Source organism: Malus sylvestris, chromosome 11 (assembly GCF_916048215.2).
Source record: "Malus sylvestris chromosome 11, drMalSylv7.2, whole genome shotgun sequence".
Classification (NCBI taxonomy): domain Eukaryota; kingdom Viridiplantae; phylum Streptophyta; class Magnoliopsida; order Rosales; family Rosaceae; genus Malus; species Malus sylvestris.
Genome location: NC_062270.1, coordinates 23,647,943 through 23,672,904, shown reverse-complemented (window position 1 = coordinate 23,672,904; position 24,962 = coordinate 23,647,943). Strand labels below are relative to the sequence as shown.

The window sequence follows — 24,962 nt, the reverse complement described above, 5'->3', positions numbered from 1 at the left end:
AGCCCAATAACAAGGAGAGGCCGGCCATTAGGGTGAATGGGCAAGCTTGCTTAATTACAAGTTTGCCACTCACCAAAGAAAATGTTATAAAAGGAACTTTATAGCAATTTTCTCATTAGGGTTTTCTAATAGAAATTGGGTGAAACATTTTCTCTCTTTTTCTACATAGAGGCCGGCCACTTAGAGGAATTTTACTAGCATCTAAAATCTCTCTAAGTCATCCATATCATCTTCACAATATACAACCTTGGTGAAGAGACTTAGAGACATCAAGTTTTTGATGTTTTTGGAGAACAAATCCTTTTTCCTCTAATCATCAAAGGAGCACTAAAGGGAGGAAAACACAAGGAGGATTCAAGGAGCTTGGAGGTGACTTGAAGGCCCTCCACTTGGGTGAATCCCTTGTGTAAACAAGGATGAGCTTCAAGGGGTAAAGAATCTCAAAATCTTTACTTCTCTTTAATTTTGTTAAAGAGTTTATTTTGGTTCACCATATACTAGGCTTTGAAAGTCATGGGTTTTATGAATTGTTTTTGGATGCATGCCTACTTTAAAGTGTTGATAGCTTGCATGTGTATTCAAATGTTCCTACTTGTTCTTAGCTAGGACAAAATTTTTCCTTCACACATCACCAGTAGCCGAGCATCACAGACCTAGTGGTCTAAAGCCTCATGCTACGCAAACCGTGGCCTATGCCACGTCACTTTCTCGACCCATGCCAAGCCAGTCATTGTCTTCAGTCAAGCTAAGCAGCATAAGCAATGGCCCCTGTCACACCACCTCCTTGGCCTAATTTCAAGCTAACTCCTAGCCCTTGCTAGGTGATATGTTGCACCATCCTGACGGTTGTCCCGCGGCAGCACCACCCAAGAAGAAGACAATGAGAATTAAGTTTTTCTTACATCGGTGTGGCGTGGAGAAGACAAAGAAATCAACGGAAGATGATTTTTTTTGCATGGGCAAGCAAAGAAGAGTGCTAGGGAAGGGGGAAATAATTGCCCTTCGAAGTTGATTTAATCCCCTACTTAAGGTAGGCTTAAAAAGGCTTTGGATGTGATTGATTTCCCTTTCCTAGAATAATTTAATTCCAAGTCCAAGTGAGAATTTGTATCAAAGCTGGAGATCTCTACACCTATTGCCCTTTCCTACGAGCAGCCCAGCAGGTGTGGAGGCATTTGTGGAGTAAAAAATAATCAAGAAAATTATGGAGGCGACACGTGTACTTTTGAGTGAAAAAGGATAAATTACCCTCGAGGCACACCGAAACTTCTACACGCAAGCAACGGACAATCATGGCACAATCAAGGTCAAAAGTGATCAAAATAGGTATTTATTCAAAACCTATTTCATCCATCCTCATCAAATCCTCCCCACAAGGTAACCTTCAATTATTCATTCAAAATAGGATTAATTACCTAAATTAATTGATTAATTTCCTAATTGATTGCAAGATATTATTTTGACATAATATCTTGCAATTACACCTAAAAAACACCATATGTGGCTGGTTCCCATCTCTCCAAAAGGGGTCGGCCACACCCCTATAAATATCACCTCATTTCTCCAAAAACCTAAGTCTAATTCTCTTGCAAAACTCTCCAAATTTCTCTAAACACTTTCTCCCTCAAATTCTAACTTTGGCATCGGAGGTTTCTCGGACAAAGGCCCATTGTAGGTGCATTTTCGTCCAAGAAGATGAAGACGGAAATTTGCATCCACACTAGTCATACAATCATTTTGCACCCAGGAGGATCCTTTAATCATATTAGTTCATCGTACATCGTACGGTAAAAAATTATTGTAAATTTTTTATTTAAAATTGAATATAAACAGTATTTGACAAAAACTAGCTGCACAATGTACAATGAATGGATGTGATTGGAAGATCTCTGAGATCTCACAAAGAGGATTCGGCGAGGATCCTCTCTCATTTTGCACCACATCTGAATATCAGACGATGTGACAACCTATCCCAAATTTTATGATTTTATAAATTTTTAAAGGTCATTATTCATTATCCTATTCATTTATTATGGTTATTGTTATTTTTACTAATGGAGGAGTTGGAAAAATTGGGGAAAATAAAAAGAAAAAAGGAAGAAGAGGAAAGCTGCCTGATGGCAGTGGAATGGAGAAGGAGAAAAAGAGATGGGCACTGCCTAATCAGGAAATGAGGAGAGTGAGGGTGACAAATGGGAGAGAAGAACCAGGAGGGAAAGGAGGGAGGTGAGGAGCACCCAACCAATCTACCCGTGCGCCCAAAACAACCCGGTTTCGACCCGGTTCCAATTCCGGCTAAATCCCACCATTTTTCCGACGAAAGTCATTCATCCTTCACCTAGAAATTATCCCTAGACCTCCCCTCTTCCATATCCATCCAAAATTTGAAGGAATTTGGTTGAAGTTTGGTGGAAAAACCACCATGGGTGCCGCGGTAAGGATTGCTCGAAATCCACTAAACCTGAAACAATTTCATTCAATTACCACTACCAAAACACTTCCCTAGAACTCAAGAACAAAGCCCAAGCAGTGGTGGAGGCGTTGGAACAAGTATGAAGGTCGAATCGAAGCACACCAAATTCTAGGGTCCGCACAGATTTTGGTGAAATTGAGATGTTTCCAAGCCAAATTGGCTTTGGTCACAGGCGCCAATCGTTTGTGACGCCTCGATGGTTTTGCTAGGAAGTTGTAGCACGGACTCCAGGTGAGTGGACCTTTCCTTGCTCATCTTATGTTTCATGATTGATAATTCTATAAATGCTTTTAAATAAAACTGAGAACTTATGCCATGACATATATATATTTATATGTTATAAAATACTATGAGATGGTTGAGTTAGATTTCATTGTGATCTATCCATATGCGTATTACTATAAATGATTGTTGTGAAATACGAATGGCTTGATCCCTGTTTAGGGTAAGTAGGCAGTCTAACGAGACGTTGGATGCAACCATATAAGAAATGAGATTAAATAACCGAGACTATAGCCTTGTTTAAGGAATTGAACAATTTGTGTGGGCTTTTGGTTTTTAGTATATACTTAAATACTTGATATTTTCCCAGAAAATGCATTTAAATGAAAGTATGCCTTGAATACCATGCATAGAGATTTATATTTTTGTATATGATATAGTGTATGATGCATAATATATAATTATGTTGCTGTGAACGCTTTGAAGTGCAAAGGTGAACGTAGGACATTCAGGTAAGTTCAAGTAAGTTCAGGTAAGTTCAGGTAAGTTTAAGTAAATTCAAGTAAGTATATGGTATTAGCATGATTGATGAAATATGTGATGAGATATGAATATGTCGTATAGGTCACTAGAAGTGACTTCGACTTATATGCTAGCCATGATTGATGAGATATGAATATGTTGTATAGGTCACTAGAGGTGACTCCGACTTATATGCTAGCCATGATTGATGACATATGTGATGAGATATGAATATGTCGTATAGGTCACTAGAAGTGACTCCGGCTTATATGCTAGCCATGATTGATGAGATATGTGACGAGATATGAATATGTCGTATAGGTCACTAGAGGTGACTCCGACTTACATGCTAGCCATGATTGATGAGATATGTGATGAGATATGAATATGTTGTATAGGTCACTAAAGGTGACTCCGACTAGCCATGATTGATGAGATATGTGATGAGATATGAATATGTCGTATAGGTCACTAGAGGTGACTTCGACTTATATGCTAGCCATGATTGAAGAGATATGTGATGAGATATGAATATGTCATATAGGTCACTAGAAGTGACTCCGACTATTATATGTTAACCATGATTGATGAGATATGTGATGAGATATGAATATGTCGTATAGGTCACTAGAGGTGACTTCAACTTATATGCCAGCCATGATTGATGAGATATGTGACGAGATATGAATATGTCGTATAGGTCGCTAGAGGTGACTCCAACTTACATGCTAGCCATGATTGATGAGATATGTGATGAGATATGAATACGTTGTATAGGTCACTAGAGGTGGCTCCGACTTGCGTACTATTATGAGATACTAATCGCATGATTATTTGATATTATTGTTGATGTTGTGTTGTGGTACATTATGATTTGTTTGGAAATTATACAGGTGTTGTAACGAGGAATTACATGTGTTATATGTTTCCTATTAGTAATTTACTTACATGGCCATTCACACTTGTCTTGTCTTCACCCTCAAGGTATTATTAGCTGAGTTCTATTATCACCAAAGACTCGCGGTGATTCTTAGTATCGGAGACTATTTCGAGGGTACGATTCTTATATCATTTTTCTGTACTTGCTTATGCTTTAACATCACGTGTGAAGTGGATTCATTCCCGCTCACCAGTGCACTCTGGTATTTAGGCACTCTTAGGTTTAAATTTATTCACAATTTTCCACATCATCACACTTTATGGCTTCGTCACCTTCCAGGTGTCGGCCAACACAGCTCGAATCGGAGTCCTAGTAGACATTTCGGGTCGGGGTGTGTAAAATGATGTGACAAATGTAAACATATTTTATTAATTAATAATTTTATCTTATTTAATATTAATTTAGTACATCATGTATCACATATATTATATGATAAAAAATTGTGATAAGTCTATTACTCGTATAATACATGACGTGACTATCATGATAACCAATTGATTCTGCTCATATTTAGCAAGTGGGAGAGCAATAACAATGGGAAACATTATTGTACATTAAAAAATGTGGTGAGAAACTCTCTTCTGATAGGAGTTGAGATATCATCAGTTATTTGTGCTCCCTGTTCTTCTGTCAAAGACCTGGATCTCTCGAAGATTAAGTGGTTGTACTGGCCTTGCATTCATCTCTGCATACTGATCCAAAAAAGAAACCAAAAAGAAAATCAGATATATATGTGAAACTTGGCTAAGCACATACGATTAATTCATTTATTATCTAACAGTCAGATCTGCAAAGATACGATATTTTTGGGTTGGGGAGGGCTTTCCGAAAAACAGTAGAGATGTGGAAACACTTACATCATGCACAGCGACTCGAAATAGCTTTACTTGATCCCTTGAGACTGTTCTTATCTGTTGGAAATATGTAAAATGAATTTGGTAAAGAGCCACATACTAAATTGACTGTTCTTATCTGTTGGAAATATGTAAACTGAATCTGGTAAATAGCCACATACTAGATTGATGGTCCAAATTAAAAAGGAAGCTACGTATATGAACTTTATATGAATATTGAGGGTTTTATTAAGGAGGACCAGTTAATTAATCACCTTTTTATTGATGGTCCAAATAACGCCTTCAGTGCAAGGAGGAACAGTGAGTGAGCCCATGTATCTGTAATAGTTTTTCTTACGGATTTTAATTTCTCGGGGATCAATTGTCCCTATGTTTCTCTCTTCCGTCTGATCCATCATTGACTTTACATGCCCTGTCAACTGAAATCAATCCACAACTAGCAACATGTTAGGACAAATGTACTTTTCAATTTTCATAACCTACAACAGTTATGTTGAGATTTGGACGAACATTCAAGCAAAAAAAATTTACCAGCATTTACAATCTGACAACATATGTATTCATGTTTATTGCAACATGAGCAATAGAGAATTTGTTTTTGATCTATGGAGTACGTATGTACCTTAGAAAGGAAAGAGTCAGGGCGACCAATCTTGTATAGGACGCCAACAACAGCGATCTTGTTTGTGACATTCGGATCGGAGCTTAGATGAACCATGTGGAGCTCCATGTCGTACCTCCTGCCATTGACGGAGTGCTCGGAAGGGGAGTGCCAGTGAGATTGTTTTAGCAAATACTGAGTACCATTTATATGAATTGATCCAGCGTTGCCCTCCCAGTAAATCGAAATATCGTGGCCTCTATTCTTTACGGTAGCATTACAAGGATTGTAAGAGATGTTGAGCTTGCCCAAGTTTGGGACTAACGTGACCCTGTGACTCGATAAATCAATAGGAGATTGCATGCCTCCATTCTTACAGGCTGACCATTCTTTCTTAATCGCTCCCCACTGCTTCGGTCCCTTTCCACTTCCCTGAAGATAATCGAACTCTCGTTCATCTTCTGCAATACCAATATGAGTGTATCCACTTGTGAATAAACTTGAGACGAAAGAAAGAAAGAAACAAATGGAACAAGAACATATAGGTATGTACTGTAATTTGTTGTGCTTACCAACTTCTTGAGCTGTGATCGATGTTGCGGAACATAAAAAGAATACTAAACAGAAAATGTATATGGGTTTGCTTTGATGCGACTTCTTCATGTTTATGTTTGTATCAAAGAGCGACGGATCAGAGATAAGTGGTAATTGCAGTAAACCTCTGCCCTTTCCGGTGAGGTTTCTATGTATTGCAGAATCGGAAAAATACTTGGACTAGTTAGTATAATGTTACAGTGGAGGAGGTCAGGCGATCAGAGCTACAAAATTATGCAAATGGGTTTTAGTTTAATTAGTGCATGTATTTATATATAAACATATATATATGGATGAGAAAAACAGATATGTAAAGCGCGTACTATGACATAATACCTGTTTCTGTGTTTCTCGCCCGCGTATGAACGCTGCCCTCGGATGTCAATAAAGAATGAACAAGGACACGTTGTTTACCACAATAATGGACATAGACATCGGTGTTTTTGGTCACTTTCTACTTGGACTAATTATTCAAAGGAATTTCACCCTTTTAGTTTAGACTAGCAATCGTTTGATCCTTGTTTCTTAGAAATCAACAAAAATAATTCATAAACTAAAATGTTTCTTTTTTGTAGGATCATAAAGTAAAATGTAATTATGCTATTGTTTTTTGGTCTAACTTGTTGGATAAACGTCAACAATCTGTGATAAATTTATATATGCTAATAAATAATAAATGTAAACAACTAATTAACATGAACAATGAAATAATATTAAATAGAAATATTGAAGATCGAGGCTTGCGTACCGCAATGTCATTGAAACAGAAATTTCATCCCTACTTAGTGCTTGTAGTTCTACGGACGTTTGCTTAACCAGGATTCAACGATCAAGTTTGAATTCCAGCACCGGAAAACTGACTTCTGGCGAATTTATGTGTGGTTCTCTCAATAAGAAGGTTTATGAATGTAGAAGAAGAATTTGATATTTTATGTGTTCTAAATACCATGCAAATGGATGTATATATAATGGGATTATGCATGTTCGCAACAGGTATGAGAATGGGCTATGACTGTTGGGAGACATCTCTTCAGACGGGTGCTGTGCTCTCTGCGTTTTTTCATTGACTTAGATGAGTCTGTTAAAAAAAAAAATTTAATTAAATTCGAAATTAATTAAAGAATTTAATTATCAACTAATTAGTACACCCCAAACCCAACCTCAAGGTTGAGTCCAATTTCATTCTCAATGATCCATTACTCCAATCACTATGTATAAGAAACAAAGCCTTATAAAGTGAAGAAACCTTTTAGAAATGACTAATGTGAGACAATAAAATTTCTACTCAAAATTTCCAATATTACTAACCATCAAGTTATCACTATTTTAGTACTACCAATCAGTGACGTTGTTTTTAGCTCACATAAATGCTTCATTGGTGTCATGTGAGTCATTTTTCATACATACTGGATTGAGGTTGATTTTGAGAAAAAATAAACGTGGCATATGCGATGAATGATAATAGAGTAGAGAGATATTTTGACTTTAGAATGTTTGTAATTGGTGGACGGTCCTATTAAATAAAATCTTTCACTTCAATTAACTGCGCCTTCATTTTATTTTATTTTTTATTTTATAATAATGTAGATATTAGATTAGAATACTGCCGTGCATGTGGGCATAAGTTGATGGGTTAGTCAGGGAGTTGGAACAAATGGACAGAAACAAAAGGCCTCACCAAGGTGTCGTGGCACACTAGCAATGTTGACTTTTGTTAGACCTAGACTAACAACAGTGTTGGACAGGGGCACATTAATTCGTAACGAGAAAAGAAACTTTTAGAATCAGATGAACACCTGAAAGTAACTAGAAACTTCCGACCTTCTATCAGTCATCGTTTTCTTTCTTTCATTTTATACAATCATTGTCCCTGACCACGGTCAGTTTTTCTCTCAATCATCGGACAGTCGATGATCGTTTATTCTACTATTAAGTCACTTATTTTTTAGAATGAAAATCAAATCTCATATCATGAATTTAAATTAATAGATAAAAATAATATATGTTCTTTATGCTACGAACAACTATGAAGCAAATTGTGATATAGTTGTCAGTTTTAAAATTTTGTCGGATTTGTGTGAAAATTTATTTTCCACGAGCACCAAGAAATTGTTCAGAAACACATCCAGGAGTTTTCTAAAAGCAAAATTAGTTTTATCATATTTTATGCATAAGACTTAGAAAAAGAAAATCGGTTCACACGTTTTCCTGGTTGTTAGCAACCTGCAAGTTGTAATTGTCCAAGATAAGTTCTACCAAACCTTTGAAAAAATTTGTATACATAGAAAAAACCATCAACCTGTGGCGGTGGACAAATTCTTTGGTCTGGAGACCATACCAAGTGGCCATACGGCCCTCACACACACAAAATCGTCGCCACCCTACTCCTAATTTTTCTATGTTCATTCAGCCCTATTTGTGTCTTACCCCTCTCACACAACACATGGACCCATCAACAATGGTGGCCGCACTTAAGACCTTCTCGTGACTGTGAGGTTGGAGGAAAGGAAAAACTACATCTAAGCTAAGCAACCCAATTACGTGCACTGAGCTATCGTATAATTGGATACAGATATCCGATTACGTGGAGTTATATATCCTCTTCCGCATTGCTACTCCGACAACCAAATAGTAGGCATTATTTTGGGGGGAAAAGAAAACAAATAGTAGGTAGTTTTTTCTTTTTCTTTTTTGGGTGAAATTAGTTGATAGTTGAATTTGCCAAACCAATAAGTATAATTTATACAGGAGCTTGTAAATTTGCTTGATATAAAGGATTAGGTTCCTCTATTTAGTAGTGGACTTGTCACAGCCCGTCCAGGAATTTTAATTCCGAGGACGTGAAAAGACGAAAATGCCCTTAAACGGGACTAAGGGGTGAAAATTTAACAATTGGTTTTACTTAAAGTTCCTAAGTTATTTGGTTTTAGGAACTTAAACTAGGCTTAAGTTTGGATTTTTATGTTGGAATTTATGAAATTGGGATTGGGTTGGACATGTGGGATCCCCACACCTCAAAACCCTCCCCATAACCCGTAACATTGTCCCTCTCTCTCTCCTCCCTCACGATTTCTCTCAGTTCTGTCTCTCTCTCCTTCGAACTCACACGGGCAAGCTCCAAAACCATATAAAACTTCTACCATCGTTCAATTTGAAACCACCATCGTGCTCCTGAAGACCACACGAACACAATGGTACCCATTTCAGGTAAGTTCTACTTCGGAAAACGTAGTTTTTAAAGTTCCCGTGAAGAGCACTGTTCATGATCTTTGAATATGTTGTGTTTTAGGGAAATCTAAGCTCACAGGGAGCTCTAGGAGGTTCCCACGAAGCTCGGAGTACTTCGTTTGAAGGATTTGGACGCCGGGATCACGTGGTTCATCTTTGGCCGGTTTTCTTGGAATTTTTCCGGTGAGATTTCCTGGTTTTTAGAGCTTTAAAGTAGTATATTGTGATTCTACATGTTTGGGGCTTCAATTTGATATATTATACGAAGAAAATGGTTGAGAAACGAAGGAGAACAAGGCATTTGAAAAATGCCCAGTTTTCCGGCCACCGGAGAAAAACCAGTCCGGCGAGCTCGCGAGGAAGAAGGTGCGCGTGGGCGCGCGTGTGCCCGTGCTTGCTCTGGTGCGTGGAGGCGCGTGGCACATCAAAAAAAATAATCTAAAAATATTTCGACGTCCGTGACGTCGAGTAGATCACTGTGGTATATTCATATACCCAAATTGAGCACCGTATGAGAAAGTTATTAAGGATTGTTGGTTAGGTGTTCAAATAACGTTTTATAGTTTTTGCATTTAGGTGAAAATATGAATTGACGATCCGACCGTTGGATCATCACCAAACTTTGATACGTTGCAATACGTAATATTTGAGAATTATAGGAACTTACGGATTGGGAATCCGATTTACGGATCTTCCGGAATTGGAGTTGTAAGTTCATAAAATAGAATGTAAACCGTCACTTAGTTTTGTTAATTGACGGAGATCCGACCGTTGGATGGTGATGAAATTTTAGGATGTTGTCCTAGAGATATATTGTGGACCTCTGGAAGTTATGGATTTAAAATCTGAGTGGCAGCTCTTCCGGATCGATCTACGTAGTGACGTATTTTATATAAGTTATATATTCTATCGATATGAATTCTGAGGCTGGATTTGATTACTGTTCTAGGCGGCGATCGTCATGACGCCTTAATGTGTGGTGCTAGGGAGTTGTTGGACGAACTCCAGGTGAGTGGGCAGTTTTGTTTTCCGTATACATATATACTTGCCGTTTTCCCAGAAATTGAAAATGCATGAAATTATGCTTTAAATGAAAATGTATAAAAGTATATGAGATATATTAGTTGAAATGCCATGCATAGAAGTATGCGAAAAGTATATAGAATTATACGAAAAATGTGAATTGAGATGCTATGCATAAAAGTATATGAAAAGTATATAGAAATGTGAATCGAATTGCCATGCATGAAATGATATGAAAAGCATGAATTGAGATATGATGCATATGAATGAATGGTGCGGCGGACGCACAGGTGAGTATCAGGTGAGTATTTAATTACTGTTATGATGATGTTGATGTATATTGAGCTCAAATCCTGCACCATAGTTTAGTGCTTATAGTATTCACCGCATCGCACGCTCGCCTTGGATCCAAGTAGATGCTGGTCGCACAGTCCACGCGGAGTGGGTGCGACGGGCCAGTCGAAGAGTGTTAGTGAGATTTCGACTGGTGGGTGACCTTAGATTATGTGCACAGATGATTGATGAGAGAAGCACTAGAGCGTAACTTATGTGCAGAAGGCCGTACAGGTCACAGAGGTGACTCCGGCAGAGTGAGAGTGATAGATTTTGAGCTCTAGGTTCAACCGTACAGGGCTATTAGAGGGCCTCCGGTTGATTACTTCTTGCACCTGATATAATTACTGTTGATGCATTCATACTTAACTGTTGAATTCCGATATGGCATGGCATATTTGTACTGAAAAATGTTGAGTTAATGAATTGAAGTATTGAGAATATATATGTATATTTATATTTTACATTTCTGGGAAAGTATACAGGTTTTACGGAGAGGGGTTACAACGTTTTGAGAAATGTTTGGATTTGGAAAAGAATTGTTTTACTGACCCACTCAATTTTGGTTTTGCGCCCCTCCAGGTTCAGGAATCACAAAGGTGTGGTGGCTACGAGGAATTCAGCGGTGTTCTGACAGAATGGACAAAATTAGGACGCACCTTCGGGTGTATTAACTTTGAAGTTGTATAATTAAAGCTTCCGTACTGTGCAAATGGTTACGTCACTCTCACGTGACGGCCAGCATGCCCTCCTTCGGGACGGGGTGTGTCAGTTGGTATCAGAGCATGGTTGCAATCTTGGACATCTTGAGAAGTTTCTAGTGAATTCTGTCAGAACTACACCGCCTCGTAGCAAACCACGTAGTTAGAGGAACTTAGTCTCCCTGATTTAGCGGTTTAGGGGAAACTATTATTATGGTGATTCAGTATATTATCAAAATGGACATTTTAAGACGGGTTATGAGTTGAATTTGAATCACCTTATGAAATGATGAACCTGAGGGAACGAAATGACGGTTTAACCGTTTGGAAAAGAAGTTTCGGATTATGCAAGTCAAAGGAATCTTCCTTCTGACAAAGGGTCGAGACGACTACCTGGTTTTGGTTATGAATTTGTATCTTGGTGGAAACAGGAGTATGATTTGTTGTCACCGGAGGAACAGTCGATTGATAATTGTTTAAGGACTTGTTTAAGGAAAAGTTTATCCCTCCGGCATTTATCGATGGTAGTAAGCAAGAGTTTGCAAATGTGAATCAAGGAAGTTGACGATAAATGAATATAGAAAGTTTTCAGACTTGCCTCGTTCCATCCAGATATTGTTGTTAATTTGGTGGAGGTGTTATGTTGTTTTAAGCTGGGTGGCAAAAAGGGAAGTGGTATTTTGGGTGACCACTATCCATTATACTTCTTACCAGGAATATACGAGATGCTGTTGAGTCTTGAGGACTCTGAGAACATGAGCAACGAGAATAAAGAAGAATAAGAAATGAATGGGAATTAAAAGAAGACGATAAAGTTAATGATTCGTCTTATCAAGGATATAGAAAGATTCAGAGCTTCGAAAGAAGTGAAGCTAGAGTTAATTCTTCCAGCTGAGGTTTTAATGTCGCTGGTCAGAGTAAAAGTGATGGATATACTGGTAATCCCAGATATTTGAGACAAGGTGTCTCGAGTAAAGGAAATGTACTTTGTGCAGCAGGTACAAAATTAACACTTTGGGAAGTGTGAAATTAATGAATGTGTTTATGTGAACAGAGGGGACACAGAATTTTGAATCGTCCCTAGAATCAGTTGTACTCAACAATTTTCCATGATATCATAGTGTCGATTCAACAGAGTTATGGACTTAGTAGTTTGGTCGGATTGACCGTGGGTACAGAGAGATTTGATGAGTTATATGTTCAGCCGTACAGGCCACGAGAGGTGGATCTGGCTGACGCATGAGAAATTGGTGAGTTATAGGCTCGGCCGTACCGACCACGCGGAGTGGATCCGGCCGACGTATTATTGAGAAAAGAGTTGAATCAGCCGTATTGGTCATTCTAGTTGACTTCGGCTGATATATTTCTTATTATGTATGTTATTACCTAGAGAGTAGTAAATAAATGTAGTTAAGACGAGTGTATGTATTTTGCATTAAGTGACAAAATAGTAATGTTATATCTTTGAGAGTTGTTGCTTACTTATCGAGACAACGATGATTTATCAGTATTGCGGGCTGCAGACCGTAATATTAATAACTCCTTCGTGGATTCGTTAAGCAAGCAACCCGGTAGATTATTTTATGTTAGTATTGTACTTATTAAGAATGCTTAATAATAATAGAATATGTATTGTGTCGGTTAAATTATTTCCATTAGATTGGTTGGTTATAATTGTGACAAGACGGAATGTTACGGGAAACCAGTACTTTCCATCGATCTGGATGACCAGAGATTACTTTTGTAAGTATGCAAAGTGGATTGAGTCAGGCCGTTATTTATGCTGTGAGAGCAAAGAGATTGTTTTCGAAAGGCTGTCAAAAATACTTAGCTCAAGTGGTGCTAAATGATGTTGTTTGGAGTAGTGTGAATAATGTCGAAAGAGTTAGACTTTTCTTGATGTCTTCCCTGAAAGTATACCTGGATTGTCTTCAGGCAGAGATATGAGGTTCATTATTGATTTGTTGCCAGGTATAAATTTATATTGGAGATTGGTTCATGATGAGTTAAGGGAATTGGAAATTCAGTTGAAAGAATTGGTTGATAAAAGTTTTATTCAACCTAGTACAACGCTTTGGGGGAACCCAGTTCGTTGGTGAGGAAGAAAATGGGTCTTGAGACTGTTCATTGATTATAGACAATGGAGTCGGGTAACGATTGAGAACCGTTATCCATGGTGATGTACTGATGTTTATTTAACCAGCTCAGAAGTAATTGCGAAGATTCAAAGATTGAATTGAGATTTGGTTACTACCAATTGAATATTATAAGTAACGTTGATCATAAGATGGTTTTCTGGACTTGTTATGGTCCTTATGAAGTTTGGTGATGCTATGTGGATACTCATGCGGTTTTATGAGTTGATGGATGAAGTAATCCAAGAATGCCTTGATAGATTGATATCATTTTCATTGAAGATATTCTGGTATACTCTAAGCCTAGAGCAGAGCATGTAAACGTATTAAGTCGGTGAAGCAAAGATTAAGAGAACGTTGGTTGTATGCTAAGTTTAGCAAATGCTAATGTTGGATGAATCAAGCAGCATTTCTGGGATATGTTATATATTCTTAAGGTATTCAAGTGAATCCTTAAAAAGTAGTAGAAATTAAAAATTTGGAACAACCACAAGCCATAATTGAGATTCGGAATTTCTTAGCTTACCAGGCTATCTTGGATGGTTGTGAAAGATTTTTCAGTCATTGCTTTGTCATTGACGAGACTGTTGAGAAAAGAGGTTATGTATGAGTGGGAAGGAAATTGTGAGCAAATGATTCAACAACTGAAGTATTTCCTCACTCATGCACATAATTTAGTAATCCCAGAGAATAGTGGTAATCATAAATTTTTAGTAATGTTTCTTGAATGGTATTGGATGCGTATTGATGCAAATGTTAGGGTGATTGCATACGTTTCACGATAAATGGAACCTCATGAGATGAATTACCCTACGGGTGACTTGGAAGTCATGATTACCATTCTTGCTGCGAAGTTATGAAGGCATTATATTTGGTAAGAATGCAAGATTTTTACGAATCCAAAAAGTCTTCAATATCCATTACTTGGAAGGATTTTGATAGGAGGCAGCGAATGTGAATTGTATTGCTTAATGAACATGATTGTACGATCAGGGTGATCGTAAAGTTTGTTCTAGCTGAAGCACTTGGTGAGAAGACTACAGTAAGATTAATGTCTGGCACGTTTGCCAAGAGTATCATCTTGTGGATTGAAAACCAACGGAAGAAAAATTAAGAATGGAAGATCGAGAAGAAGTTATACTTGTTAAATTTCAAGTTAGGCCTGTTTGGTAAGGTCGTACTCGAAACTTAAATGTTTGACGAGGAAATTTAAGAATTAACCAAGGCAGAGAAAGAAGGGAAAAAGAATGAGTACATGATCCGTGAATCAAATGGTATGTGGATACAAGAAAACAAAAAGTATGTGCCTAAAGCAAGCAATTTTAGACGAAGTACATTGTTCAGCTTCTGCAATATTCCAAAAGTAATAAGATTTATCATACCATTCGACATTTTTATTGGTCAGCAGATTGAGACAGAAAGAAGTAAACCTTTGGATTGAGATAACTATTTTCTGTTTCGCAGTGGAAATGGAAAGATATTACTTTGGATTATGTGTACAAGTTTCCTTGTATACAAGATGGTTACGATCGAATGTGAAGTGATGGTTGGGCAACGTAACAAGTTAGTATATTTACTCCAGTATTGAGTAATAACTTTTTTTCCCAGACAGGACAACGGCACTTAATTGTTTTATGGATAGGAGAATTGGTTTACGGAACTGCTGAGTTTCTTAAGTATGTTGGTTGTGCAGTTTCCGAAGTAACACCATAAGAACCATGAAATGTGTCATGTGAGTCAGTTTTTGTTGACTTGTGAATGGAATGCTTCTGAATAGAGAAAGATTCGATCAAGAAAGAGTTTTAGTAGACCCTGAGACTATGGATGAGTCTCCTCAAAGTATTCAGGTGATTAAGTTTAACCTGAAAGTAGCCAAGCATGGCAAAAGAGATTAACAGATGGATATGCCACTAATCAAGTGTATAACGTAGATGATTTATATCATTTAAGATTTCATCTTAGAAAAGAAATAGTGAGATTTGGAAAGAAAGACAAGATAAGTCTTGAACACATCAGTCCGTTTTGATCATTAAAGGAATCGACGAAGTTGCATACAAGTTTGTGATGCCTTCAGAATTGGCTAAGGCACATAATGTATTTAGGGTTCGATACGTTGTCACTAGGTGGCAGATTCGTCACATGAGATTCTGGTGCAACTATTGAGAATTAAATTGGATTCGACTTGATAAGGAACCAAGGACGACTTTGGATTGGAAAAAAGAAGGTCCTGAGAATTAAGACAGAGTAAGTGGTAAAAGCTATTGTTGGAGTATGGTTGATTTAGTTGGTTGCTGGAATTTCGGGGACGAAATTCTATAAGGAGGGAAGATTGTCACAGCCCGTCCAGGAATTTTAATTCCGAGGACGTGAAAAGACGAAAATGCCCTTAAACGGGACTAAGGGGCGAAAATTTAACAATTGGTTTTACTTAAAGTTCCTAAGTTATTTGGTTTTAGGAACTTAAACTAGGCTTAAGTTTGGATTTTTATGTTGGAATTTATGAAATTGGGATTGGGTTGGACATGTGGGATCCCCACACCTCAAAACCCTCCCCATAACCCGTAACATTGTCCCTCTCTCTCTCCTCCCTCACGATTTCTCTCAGTTCTGTCTCTCTCTCCTTCGAACTCACACGGGCAAGCTCCAAAACCATATAAAACTTCTACCATCGTTCAATTTGAAACCACCATCGTGCTCCTGAAGACCACACGAACACAATGGTACCCATTTCAGGTAAGTTCTACTTCGGAAAACGTAGTTTTTAAAGTTCCCGTGAAGAGCACTGTTCATGATCTTTGAATATGTTGTGTTTTAGGGAAATCTAAGCTCACAGGGAGCTCAAGGAGGTTCCCACGAAGCTCGGAGTACTTCGTTTGAAGGATTTGGACGCCGGGATCACGTGGTTCATCTTTGGCCGGTTTTCTTGGAATTTTTCCGGTGAGATTTCCTGGTTTTTAGAGCTTTAAAGTAGTATATTGTGATTCTACATGTTTGGGGCTTCAATTTGATATATTATACGAAGAAAATGGTTGAGAAACGAAGGAGAACAAGGCATTTGAAAAATGCCCAGTTTTCCGGCCACCGGAGAAAAACCAGTCCGGCGAGCTCGCGAGGAAGAAGGTGCGCGTGGGTGCGCGTGTGCCCGTGCTTGCTCTGGCGCGTGGATGCGCGTGGCACATCAAAAAAAATAATCTAAAAATATTTCGACGTCCGTGACGTCGAGTAGATCACTGTGGTATATTCATATACCCAAATTGAGCACCGTATGAGAAAGTTATTAAGGATTGTTGGTTAGGTGTTCAAATAACGTTTTATAGTTTTTGCATTTAGGTGAAAATATGAATTGACGATCCGACCGTTGGATCATCACCAAACTTTGATACGTTGCAATACGTAATATTTGAGGATTATAGGAACTTACGGATTGGGAATCCGATTTACGGATCTTCCGGAATTGGAGTTGTAAGTTCATAAAATAGAATGTAAACCGTCACTTAGTTTTGTTAATTGACGGAGATCCGACCGTTGGATGGTGATGAAATTTTAGGATGTTGTCCTAGAGATATATTGTGGACCTCTGGAAGTTATGAATTTAAAATATGAGTGGCAGCTCTTCCGGATCGATCTACGTAGTGACGTATTTTATATAAGTTATATATTCTATCGATATGAATTTTGAGGCTGGATTTGATTACTGTTATAGGCGGTGATCGTCATGACGCCTTAATGTGTGGTGCTAGGGAGTTGTTGGACGAACTCCAGGTGAGTGGGCAGTTTTGTTTTCCGTATACATATATACTTGCCGTTTTCCCAGAAATTGAAAATGCATGAAATTATGCTTTAAATGAAAATGTATAAAAGTATATGAGATATATTAGTTGAAATGCCATGCATAGAAGTATGCGAAAAGTATATAGAATTATACGAAAAATGTGAATTGAGATGCTATGCATAAAAGTATATGAAAAGTATATAGAAATGTGAATCGAATTGCCATGCATGAAATGATATGAAAAGCATGAATTGAGATATGATGCATATGAATGAATGGTGCGGCGGACGCACAGGTGAGTATCAGGTGAGTATTTAATTACTGTTATGATGATGTTGATGTATATTGAGCTCAAATCCTGCACCATAGTTTAGTGCTTATAGTATTCACCGCATCGCACGCTCGCCTTGGATCCAAGTAGATGCTGGTCGCATAGTCAACGCGGAGTGGGTGCGACGGGCCAGTCGAAGAGTGTTAGTGAGATTTCGACTGGTGGGTGACCTTAGATTATGTGCACAGATGATTGATGAGAGAAGCACTAGAGCGTAACTTATGTGCAGAAGGCCGTACAGGTCACAGAGGTGACTCCGGCAGAGTGAGAGTGATAGATTTTGAGCTCTAGGTTCAACCGTACAGGGCTATTAGAGGGCCTCCGGTTGATTACTTCTTGCACCTGATATAATTACTGTTGATGCATTCATACTTAACTGTTGAATTCCGATATGGCATGGCATATTTGTACTGAAAAATGTTGAGTTAATGAATTGAAGTATTGAGAATATATATGTATATTTATATTTTACATTTCTGGGAAAGTATACAGGTTTTACGGAGAGGGGTTACAATGTTTTGAGAAATGTTTGGATTTGGAAAAGAATTGTTTTATTGACCCACTCAATTTTGGTGTTGCGCCCCTCCAGGTTCAGGAATCACAAAGGTGTGGTGGCTACGAGGAATTCAGCGGTGTTCTGACAGAATGGACAAAATTAGGACGCACCTTCGGGTGTATTAACTTTGAAGTTGTATAATTAAAGCTTCCGTACTGTGCAAATGGTTACGTCACTCTCACGTGACGGCCAGCATGCCCTCCTTCGGGACGGGGTGTGTCAGGACTCAACATGGGTTATTGGTTGTTCATGACTCTAATAGCTTCATGATCTTAATGTATATTAACTAAAAGAATAAGTAAAAATACTAAATTATTCAATGTGCTATTTCTTTTGTGTAACCCTATGTATAGTTATTTGTAAATTTTCTTTTGTCTTTCTTCCCTTATTTCTTGTGTGTGACCTTATGGTCCCCATGTTGCGTTTGATAATATGTCTCGCTCGACAAGTCTTGGCAAAAATCGACAAGACACAGCATAACTCCGTAGGTACGAATTAGGAGCTCGACCAATGAAGTTTTTTGGCCGAAATTATGATTATCATTGTAAACTTTTGACGATCGAACAAAATATATGTTGAGCGCTTCAATAATCTTTTACGAGGTCTTAATGTATAGTTATGTTTGTCTAATCTCTATTACCCTCAAAATAAATTGACAAAATTGTTAAAAAAATCAATTCTAGGAACTTACACAAAAAGGGATGTAATCGGAATCTAGGCATATCTCGCTACACAAAGAGAAGAATCGAGCTTCTCTACAATTGAGCTAGTAAGAGTACAACACATATGAGTACACGAGCGTCTACCTGTGCACAACTAGCATCTACTAGCATATCTAACCTCTATTAAAAATATTGCATCACTTGCAAATATCCTATGGCCGCATATATCTATACTCGATATATAACAGACCATGTGGTGAAAATAAATCACCAACATAAGTAAATCATTTATATGGTCATCTAACCAATTTCTATTTAAGTCTCATCCAAGAATACTTAAAAGCATTTAATTTCATCAATAGTGTAAAAAAAAAGCAGGTGAGTTTTGAAGGGGATCCACTTACAGAAATTATGTGTGTTTCTCTTTGCCTTTGCCTAGGCTACTCAAGCGCACCTGTAAAACATTACTTTAGTACCAATATGAAAAAAAATTCATTATGACAGAAATACGAATGGTACACTACCTATTTTTACGTAAGTGGTAGGAAATTTTATTTTTTAACTTATTAATTTTTTAATACACATATCCCACCATTTGTATAATGACACTTAGTGTACCACCTTATGTGCCAGTCACATTGAAAAATCTCTTGTACCAATACTAAGTAAATTCTAAGGTTCACTAAAACTTTAACTCAAATGTGATAAACGGCTCCAAATTTGTATAAACAAAGTGCAGACGTGATTCGTGACATTGAATAACCTTGGGTTAGGTCTCGGGTCCTCACGCATCACTTCACGCACTACTGCACACGCCGCCATCGTCATTGACATCGCCGGCATACGCGCTGCCGTACTCACCGCCGCCGATCGGCAAGTACACGTTGAAGTGGCCGAGGCCACGCTCCGGTCGTCGGTTTACAGATTGAAGGTTAACAGAATATAACCTTGCCAGTAGAGATCCGTTATATCTAACGAAATCCATCGTCGTTACCGTTAAATAACGGAGAGCGTCGTGATCGCTGTGTTTCGCCGCCGAAGGTTTGCCAGATTCTGCATAAAACCCAGATTGCAGAGCTTCAATTTCATTCGAATTTCATGGATTTTTCATCCAAACTCAAACAAAATCATGAAAATAAGTATATTAATTACCTAAGTCTGACTTTGAATGATTCGGGGTCGAATCACCTCGGATTCGACAATCATCGGAGAATTCCACCAGTTTCTGGAAATGCGAAGAACATTGCATGCAGAGGTAAGAAACTATGATTTTCAGTTCAAAACTTCACAACAATGCTCATAAAACTCATCAAAGTCCAATCCACTAAGAATTAGACCGTGATTGGCTTCGAGCTCGACGGAACTCAACCAGAGTCCGTCACCGGAAACTGGTAAACTTACAGAGAGGTTAAAACCTCAATTTCAAGCTCAAATTCAGCAGGAAGCTAGAGAACACTACTAGCAATGGGATGAAATAAAATTCAAGCTAAACTTACCGAGTTTCACCTCGAACTCATCGAAAAGTTTCACCGAGAACCTAAGCTTGAGTTCTCTTCCTTCCCATCGCTGGATTGCACATGCAATCCACCCATTCGATTCCTAGGCTGCTCAAGTGGAAATTACAATTTTGCCCTTCAAACTTCAAAAATTATAACTTGATCTTCGTGACTCTGAATTCGATTTTGCTTTTGCCCATATACTCGTGAGAACAAAAACCAATTCAATAAAATAAGAAAACATGAGAAATTGAAATTAAACTCAGAGGTTCATAGTTATCCAAGACACCCACACTAGGGTATGTTGGTCATTTCACACTTATTGAGAATAAAATATATTATTTTAAGGTACGGGTTATAACAACACACTACCATCAAGAGTGCCTTATAACTAAGTTCCTAATGATCATTAAGATACGGGTCATCCACATTATTTTGGTGTATGGTTACCCCCAAAGGGATTTTCGAGTCTTTTCCTTGGTATTTACAAACTTTGGGTAGTTTAATGATTAGTATAGTGTTTTTCCATATAGAAGAGATTTATCCTGAGGATTACAAGGGGCAAGCAAGGCAAGACAGTTATGACCCAACTACGTAACAATGAGTGGGCTTTGTTTTTCAAGCGTGTATATATGTGTGTGTGTGTGTGTGTTATTTGATGATGTTCATAATTATGAAATTATGGTGGCATGATCACACATATTTTATTTGCTCATCATGCATTCTTGCATCGGTGTCTATAATACTCGTTCGAATCAGGACTAGCTTCACGTGTATGTTCACATTGCACCGTTAAGCTCACCTTGGATATATTGTGGGTGTCAACATGTACTAGTTGCACTTTACTTCTAGGACTTGTATGCAATGTGCTAAGACCCAGGTTCATGTGTATGTAGTACAAGAGCGTAGTATATTATACCCAGCCTATTCATGTAGCTAATTTTGGCATGGATTTATGTGTTTGTATATGTTGATGAGCACACTATACTATATTGTTGAGATATTGTGGTTTACCATATACTTGAAATATTGTCGTGTACGGTACTTGGTTTTCATACTTAGCTGTAGTCCAATTTTAGAATTATATGGGCTTTATGGCCAAGGTTATTATATTGCGAAAAACAAAGAATTTATTAAATCCTTATTTTTTCCTACTCACACTTTCTATTTTGTGCCCCTCCAGGACTTAGTAGATAGATTTCTATGGCGAGTCAGGGATTACCGGAAGATTCTGGCCTCCACTTCTAACAAAGTAGGAATTTGTTTTCTATTAGTCGTGTAATATCCATCATTATAAGGAGAAGAATAGGCTTAACTTTACTACACTATTATCTATAGTCTGACACTCAATGCATTTGTAATAGGGTTCATCCCGCACTGTGCACTCTCACTCTTAGTTTAATTTAACTTTAGACTTCGATTTTGATTTATTCACACTTTTTACACACTAATTGCGTTTATGGCGTCATCACTCTTCGGATGTTGGCCATCACGTCTTGATTTTAAGCTGCGTTTTAAGAACAAGTACTTATCTCTAGAGTATAAGGCAATGGAAAGGAATGAGTTCATAAGTCTGAAATAGGGGAAGATGTCAGTCACAGAGTACGACTGAAATTCATTGACCTATTCGGTTATTGTCCTGCCATTGCTACCAATCCCTTTGAGATTCACTATCAGTTTAAGAAGGGAACCCGCAAGAGACTTTGTTCCTTTGGCAGCATTTACATGATGTAACACTTATCAAGAGTTCTATGAGCCTCTGTTGCTTTTCGAGGACTCTAAAATGCCCCTGATGACAATGATGTTGATGAGGGTGCTAATACTTAGCAGAGAAACAGTGGGGGACAATCATATTTTGGTATATGAAGAAGCCAAAATTTGTAGAGGAGGTAACAGTTCGGGACTTTCTAGTGGAGGTTATAACCCCGATACAATCCGAGCAGTAGGTGTTGGAAGTATGCCCACAAAGCCACTCATTTGATGTAATAGCTTTTGGAATACTTATTGTATTAAACTTTTATATGTTTAATGAAGGGCAAAACTTATTGTTAATCACTATTTATTGTATCATGTGTTTAAGCAATAAGGGAATCCAAGGGATGTATTTGATCTAAGAGACAAGTGATCTAAGTGAGTTAGATTATCGAGACCATTCTCTTATGTTCATTCCTAAAACGTTCCTAGCCATAGGATTGCCAATTGGGCATTGACAATCCGCTAAGGTTAGTATGTGTTATGTTGACTCAAACGTGAGTATGAACTAGTCTCAAGTCATTTGGTGTTGGACACTAAGACAAACACATAGGTGCTCGAAAAAGGTAATCGAGTACACTGAATGACGATCAAAAAGGAGTTTGAACATACATGTCATGTATGAACTCTAAAGTTACAATATGCAAAGTAGTCCTTTGACCTGAGGCATCATAGATGTCTAATGATTAGGTCCTTGATCTTTGATCATGTCAACGGCATTCCTTCGGATTGTCCACGGCATTGTTGGGGTCAAGCTATCTAGTCATGTAGGCATATGAATGCACAACAAAGGATCTCTAACCTTCCATGGTGGAGGGAGAATACTCTAAGATATGATTCTAAAGTCTTTGGCCAAAGCAAATGAATATGACTTAGGAAGTTTGTTCCAAATCATATTCAAACGAATCATATAGGAAAGTATCACATTGGATAGTTGGCATGAAACAAACTATCACTTAAACAATGTGATTAAGAGTATTGTATTAGAGAAGGACCGTATTGCATTGTAGTTGTAACTGGATAGGTTCTCCAACCAATTCTACTTAGCTTGGGTAACCATGATATGCTGCTAGGTGTCACTCATGGTTTGTGGAAGCCTTGAACATTAGCAAACACTAATCTTAAGGGAGAATTGAAATGTGGTTTCAATTCACAATCGATCGTTAAGAGTAACATCGCCCACTGCCTCGCTAATTGGAACCTAATGGATCGCACACCACATAAGGATGTTAGTGAAGAAATTATATGAAATGGATAAGCAATTAAATGGTTTAATTGAAGAATGGTCAAAGTTAATTAATTAGTTAATTAATTATACGAAAGGTTCGTATTGGGCTTTTAAGTTAGTTTGGACTTCGGGGTCCAAAATTGTTTTGGTCCACTAGGCCCATTATGTTTAAGTTGTATGACAACTAAAACAAATATGGGCATTTAGCCCAATAATAAAAGGAGGCCGGCCATAGCAAGGGTAGTGGGAAATTTTGCTTAATTGCAAGTTTGCCACTAACCTAAGAGATGAAGTATAAAGTCATCTTTATAGCTTTGTTTCTCATAAGGGTTTTCTAATTGAAATTGGGTGAAACATTTTCTCTCATTTTCTACATAGAGGCCGGCCACTTAGAGGATTTTTACTAGCATCTAAAATCTCTCTAAGTCATCCATATCATCTTCACAATATACATCTTTGGTGAAGAGACTTAGAGACATCAAGCTTTTGATGTTTTTGGAGAACAAATCTTTATTTCCTCAAATCATCAAAGGAGCACTAAAGGGAGGAAAACACAAGGAGGATTCAAAGAGCTTGGAGGTGACTTGAAGGCCCTCCACTTGGGTGAATCCCTTGTGTAATCAAGGATGAGCTTCAAGGGTAAAGAATCACTAAATCTTTACTTCTCTTTAATGTTGTTAAAGAGTTTATTTTGGTTCACCATATACTAGGCTTTGAAAGTCATGGGTTTTATGAATTGTTTTTGGATGCATGCCTACTTTAAAGTGTTAATAGCTTGCATGTGTATTCAAATGTTCATACTTGTTCTTAGCTAGGACAAAATTTTTCCTTCAGTAGGTAAGTCTATTGGCAGTTCCTGTTTCCATAATCAGAGGGATTCAAACAGTTCTGGTGCTTAGTTATACCATAGGTGTAACAGTCTAACCAACAACAAGTGTAAGCAGATGAGCAACAAATGCTACACTTGCTGTCAGTATGGACACAGAGCTAGGCAGTGTCCCCGAAACCAATAAAACTAGCTTACACAAGTAATCAATCAGCAACCGAATATACTTCTGAGACCAAGCCCATACCAACAGCTAGGGTACGTATATGCCTTCTACACCAGGGCGATACTATTTAGTATCCATGAGGTGCTTATCAGTTTTCGGTTGACATCACGCAGTATCAAGGTGGTTATCCACAATATCAGGGAGGTGATCCACAGTACCAAGGTGGCGATGCCTAGTGGTATAGAGGTGGGCAATACCATACTATTGATGTAGCATTCGGTAGTGTGGGATGATATGAGACACACGGCCGTGTCAACAACATCACCATCCTGGATGAATAGTATAGCCTTGACTTGATCATGGGTACGTTAATCATTCTAGGCCTCTTTGCTAAACTCTTAATTGATTTGGGTTCCACCCACTCGGTCATATCCCATTTGTTTGCTCAAAAAATTCAGCCATACTCTACTCATAGAAGTGAAGTTTGCCACGTCTAATGGGAGTACTAAGTAGACCTGACATTCGTGTCGTATAACACTCGTTAAAG

The 24,962-nt window shown here is 38.0% G+C and overlaps 1 protein-coding gene and 2 long non-coding RNA genes across 6 annotated transcripts; 1 reads left to right on the top strand and 2 right to left on the bottom strand.

Annotated features, from left to right (window-relative positions):
* Positions 1-4,503: 4,503 nt before the first annotated feature.
* LOC126589477 (alpha carbonic anhydrase 7-like) lies at positions 4,504-6,468 on the bottom strand. 2 transcript variants are annotated; one of them, XM_050254777.1, is made up of 5 exons: positions 6,185-6,468; positions 5,634-6,073; positions 5,266-5,430; positions 5,015-5,068; positions 4,504-4,849 (listed from the first exon to the last, which is right to left on the bottom strand). In XM_050254777.1, the coding sequence occupies exons 1-5, from the start codon at positions 6,273-6,275 to the stop codon at positions 4,760-4,762; spliced, it is 840 nt and encodes a 279-aa protein (XP_050110734.1). In that variant the 5' UTR covers positions 6,276-6,468; the 3' UTR covers positions 4,504-4,759. The 2 variants fall into 2 exon arrangements, with proteins under 2 accessions (XP_050110734.1, XP_050110735.1); XM_050254778.1 differs by having other exon boundaries at positions 4,836-4,849; positions 5,015-5,129; positions 6,185-6,430.
* Positions 6,469-9,213: 2,745 nt separating this feature from the next.
* Positions 9,214-18,506, top strand: LOC126589479 (uncharacterized). Of its 3 annotated transcripts, none has more exons than XR_007611844.1 (4): positions 9,214-9,413; positions 9,496-9,617; positions 10,384-10,442; positions 18,319-18,506. It is a non-coding gene; the product is annotated as an uncharacterized LOC126589479 (long non-coding RNA). The 3 variants fall into 3 exon arrangements; XR_007611843.1 differs by lacking the exon at positions 18,319-18,506 and adding an exon at positions 11,373-11,629; XR_007611842.1 differs by lacking the exon at positions 18,319-18,506 and having other exon boundaries at positions 10,384-11,629.
* Positions 18,507-19,088: 582 nt separating this feature from the next.
* Positions 19,089-20,679, bottom strand: LOC126589478 (uncharacterized). Its single transcript, XR_007611841.1, has 4 exons — positions 20,444-20,679; positions 20,100-20,172; positions 19,711-20,000; positions 19,089-19,401 (listed from the first exon to the last, which is right to left on the bottom strand). It is a non-coding gene; the product is annotated as an uncharacterized LOC126589478 (long non-coding RNA).
* Between the last annotated feature and the right edge of the window lie 4,283 nt (positions 20,680-24,962).

Bases quoted from the DNA above. Each gene is read 5' to 3' on its own strand.
- LOC126589477 (XM_050254777.1), bottom strand. From the start codon at position 6,275: ATGAAGAAGTCGCATCAAAGCAAACCCATATACATTTTCTGTTTAGTA. The intron at 5,069-5,265 runs GTGATTAATTAA...TATTTCCAACAG, and splicing joins TTTGGACCATCAATAAAAAG to ATAAGAACAGTCTCAAGGGA. The intron at 4,850-5,014 runs GTAAGTGTTTCC...TTTTTGGATCAG, and splicing joins TTCGAGTCGCTGTGCATGAT to TATGCAGAGATGAATGCAAG.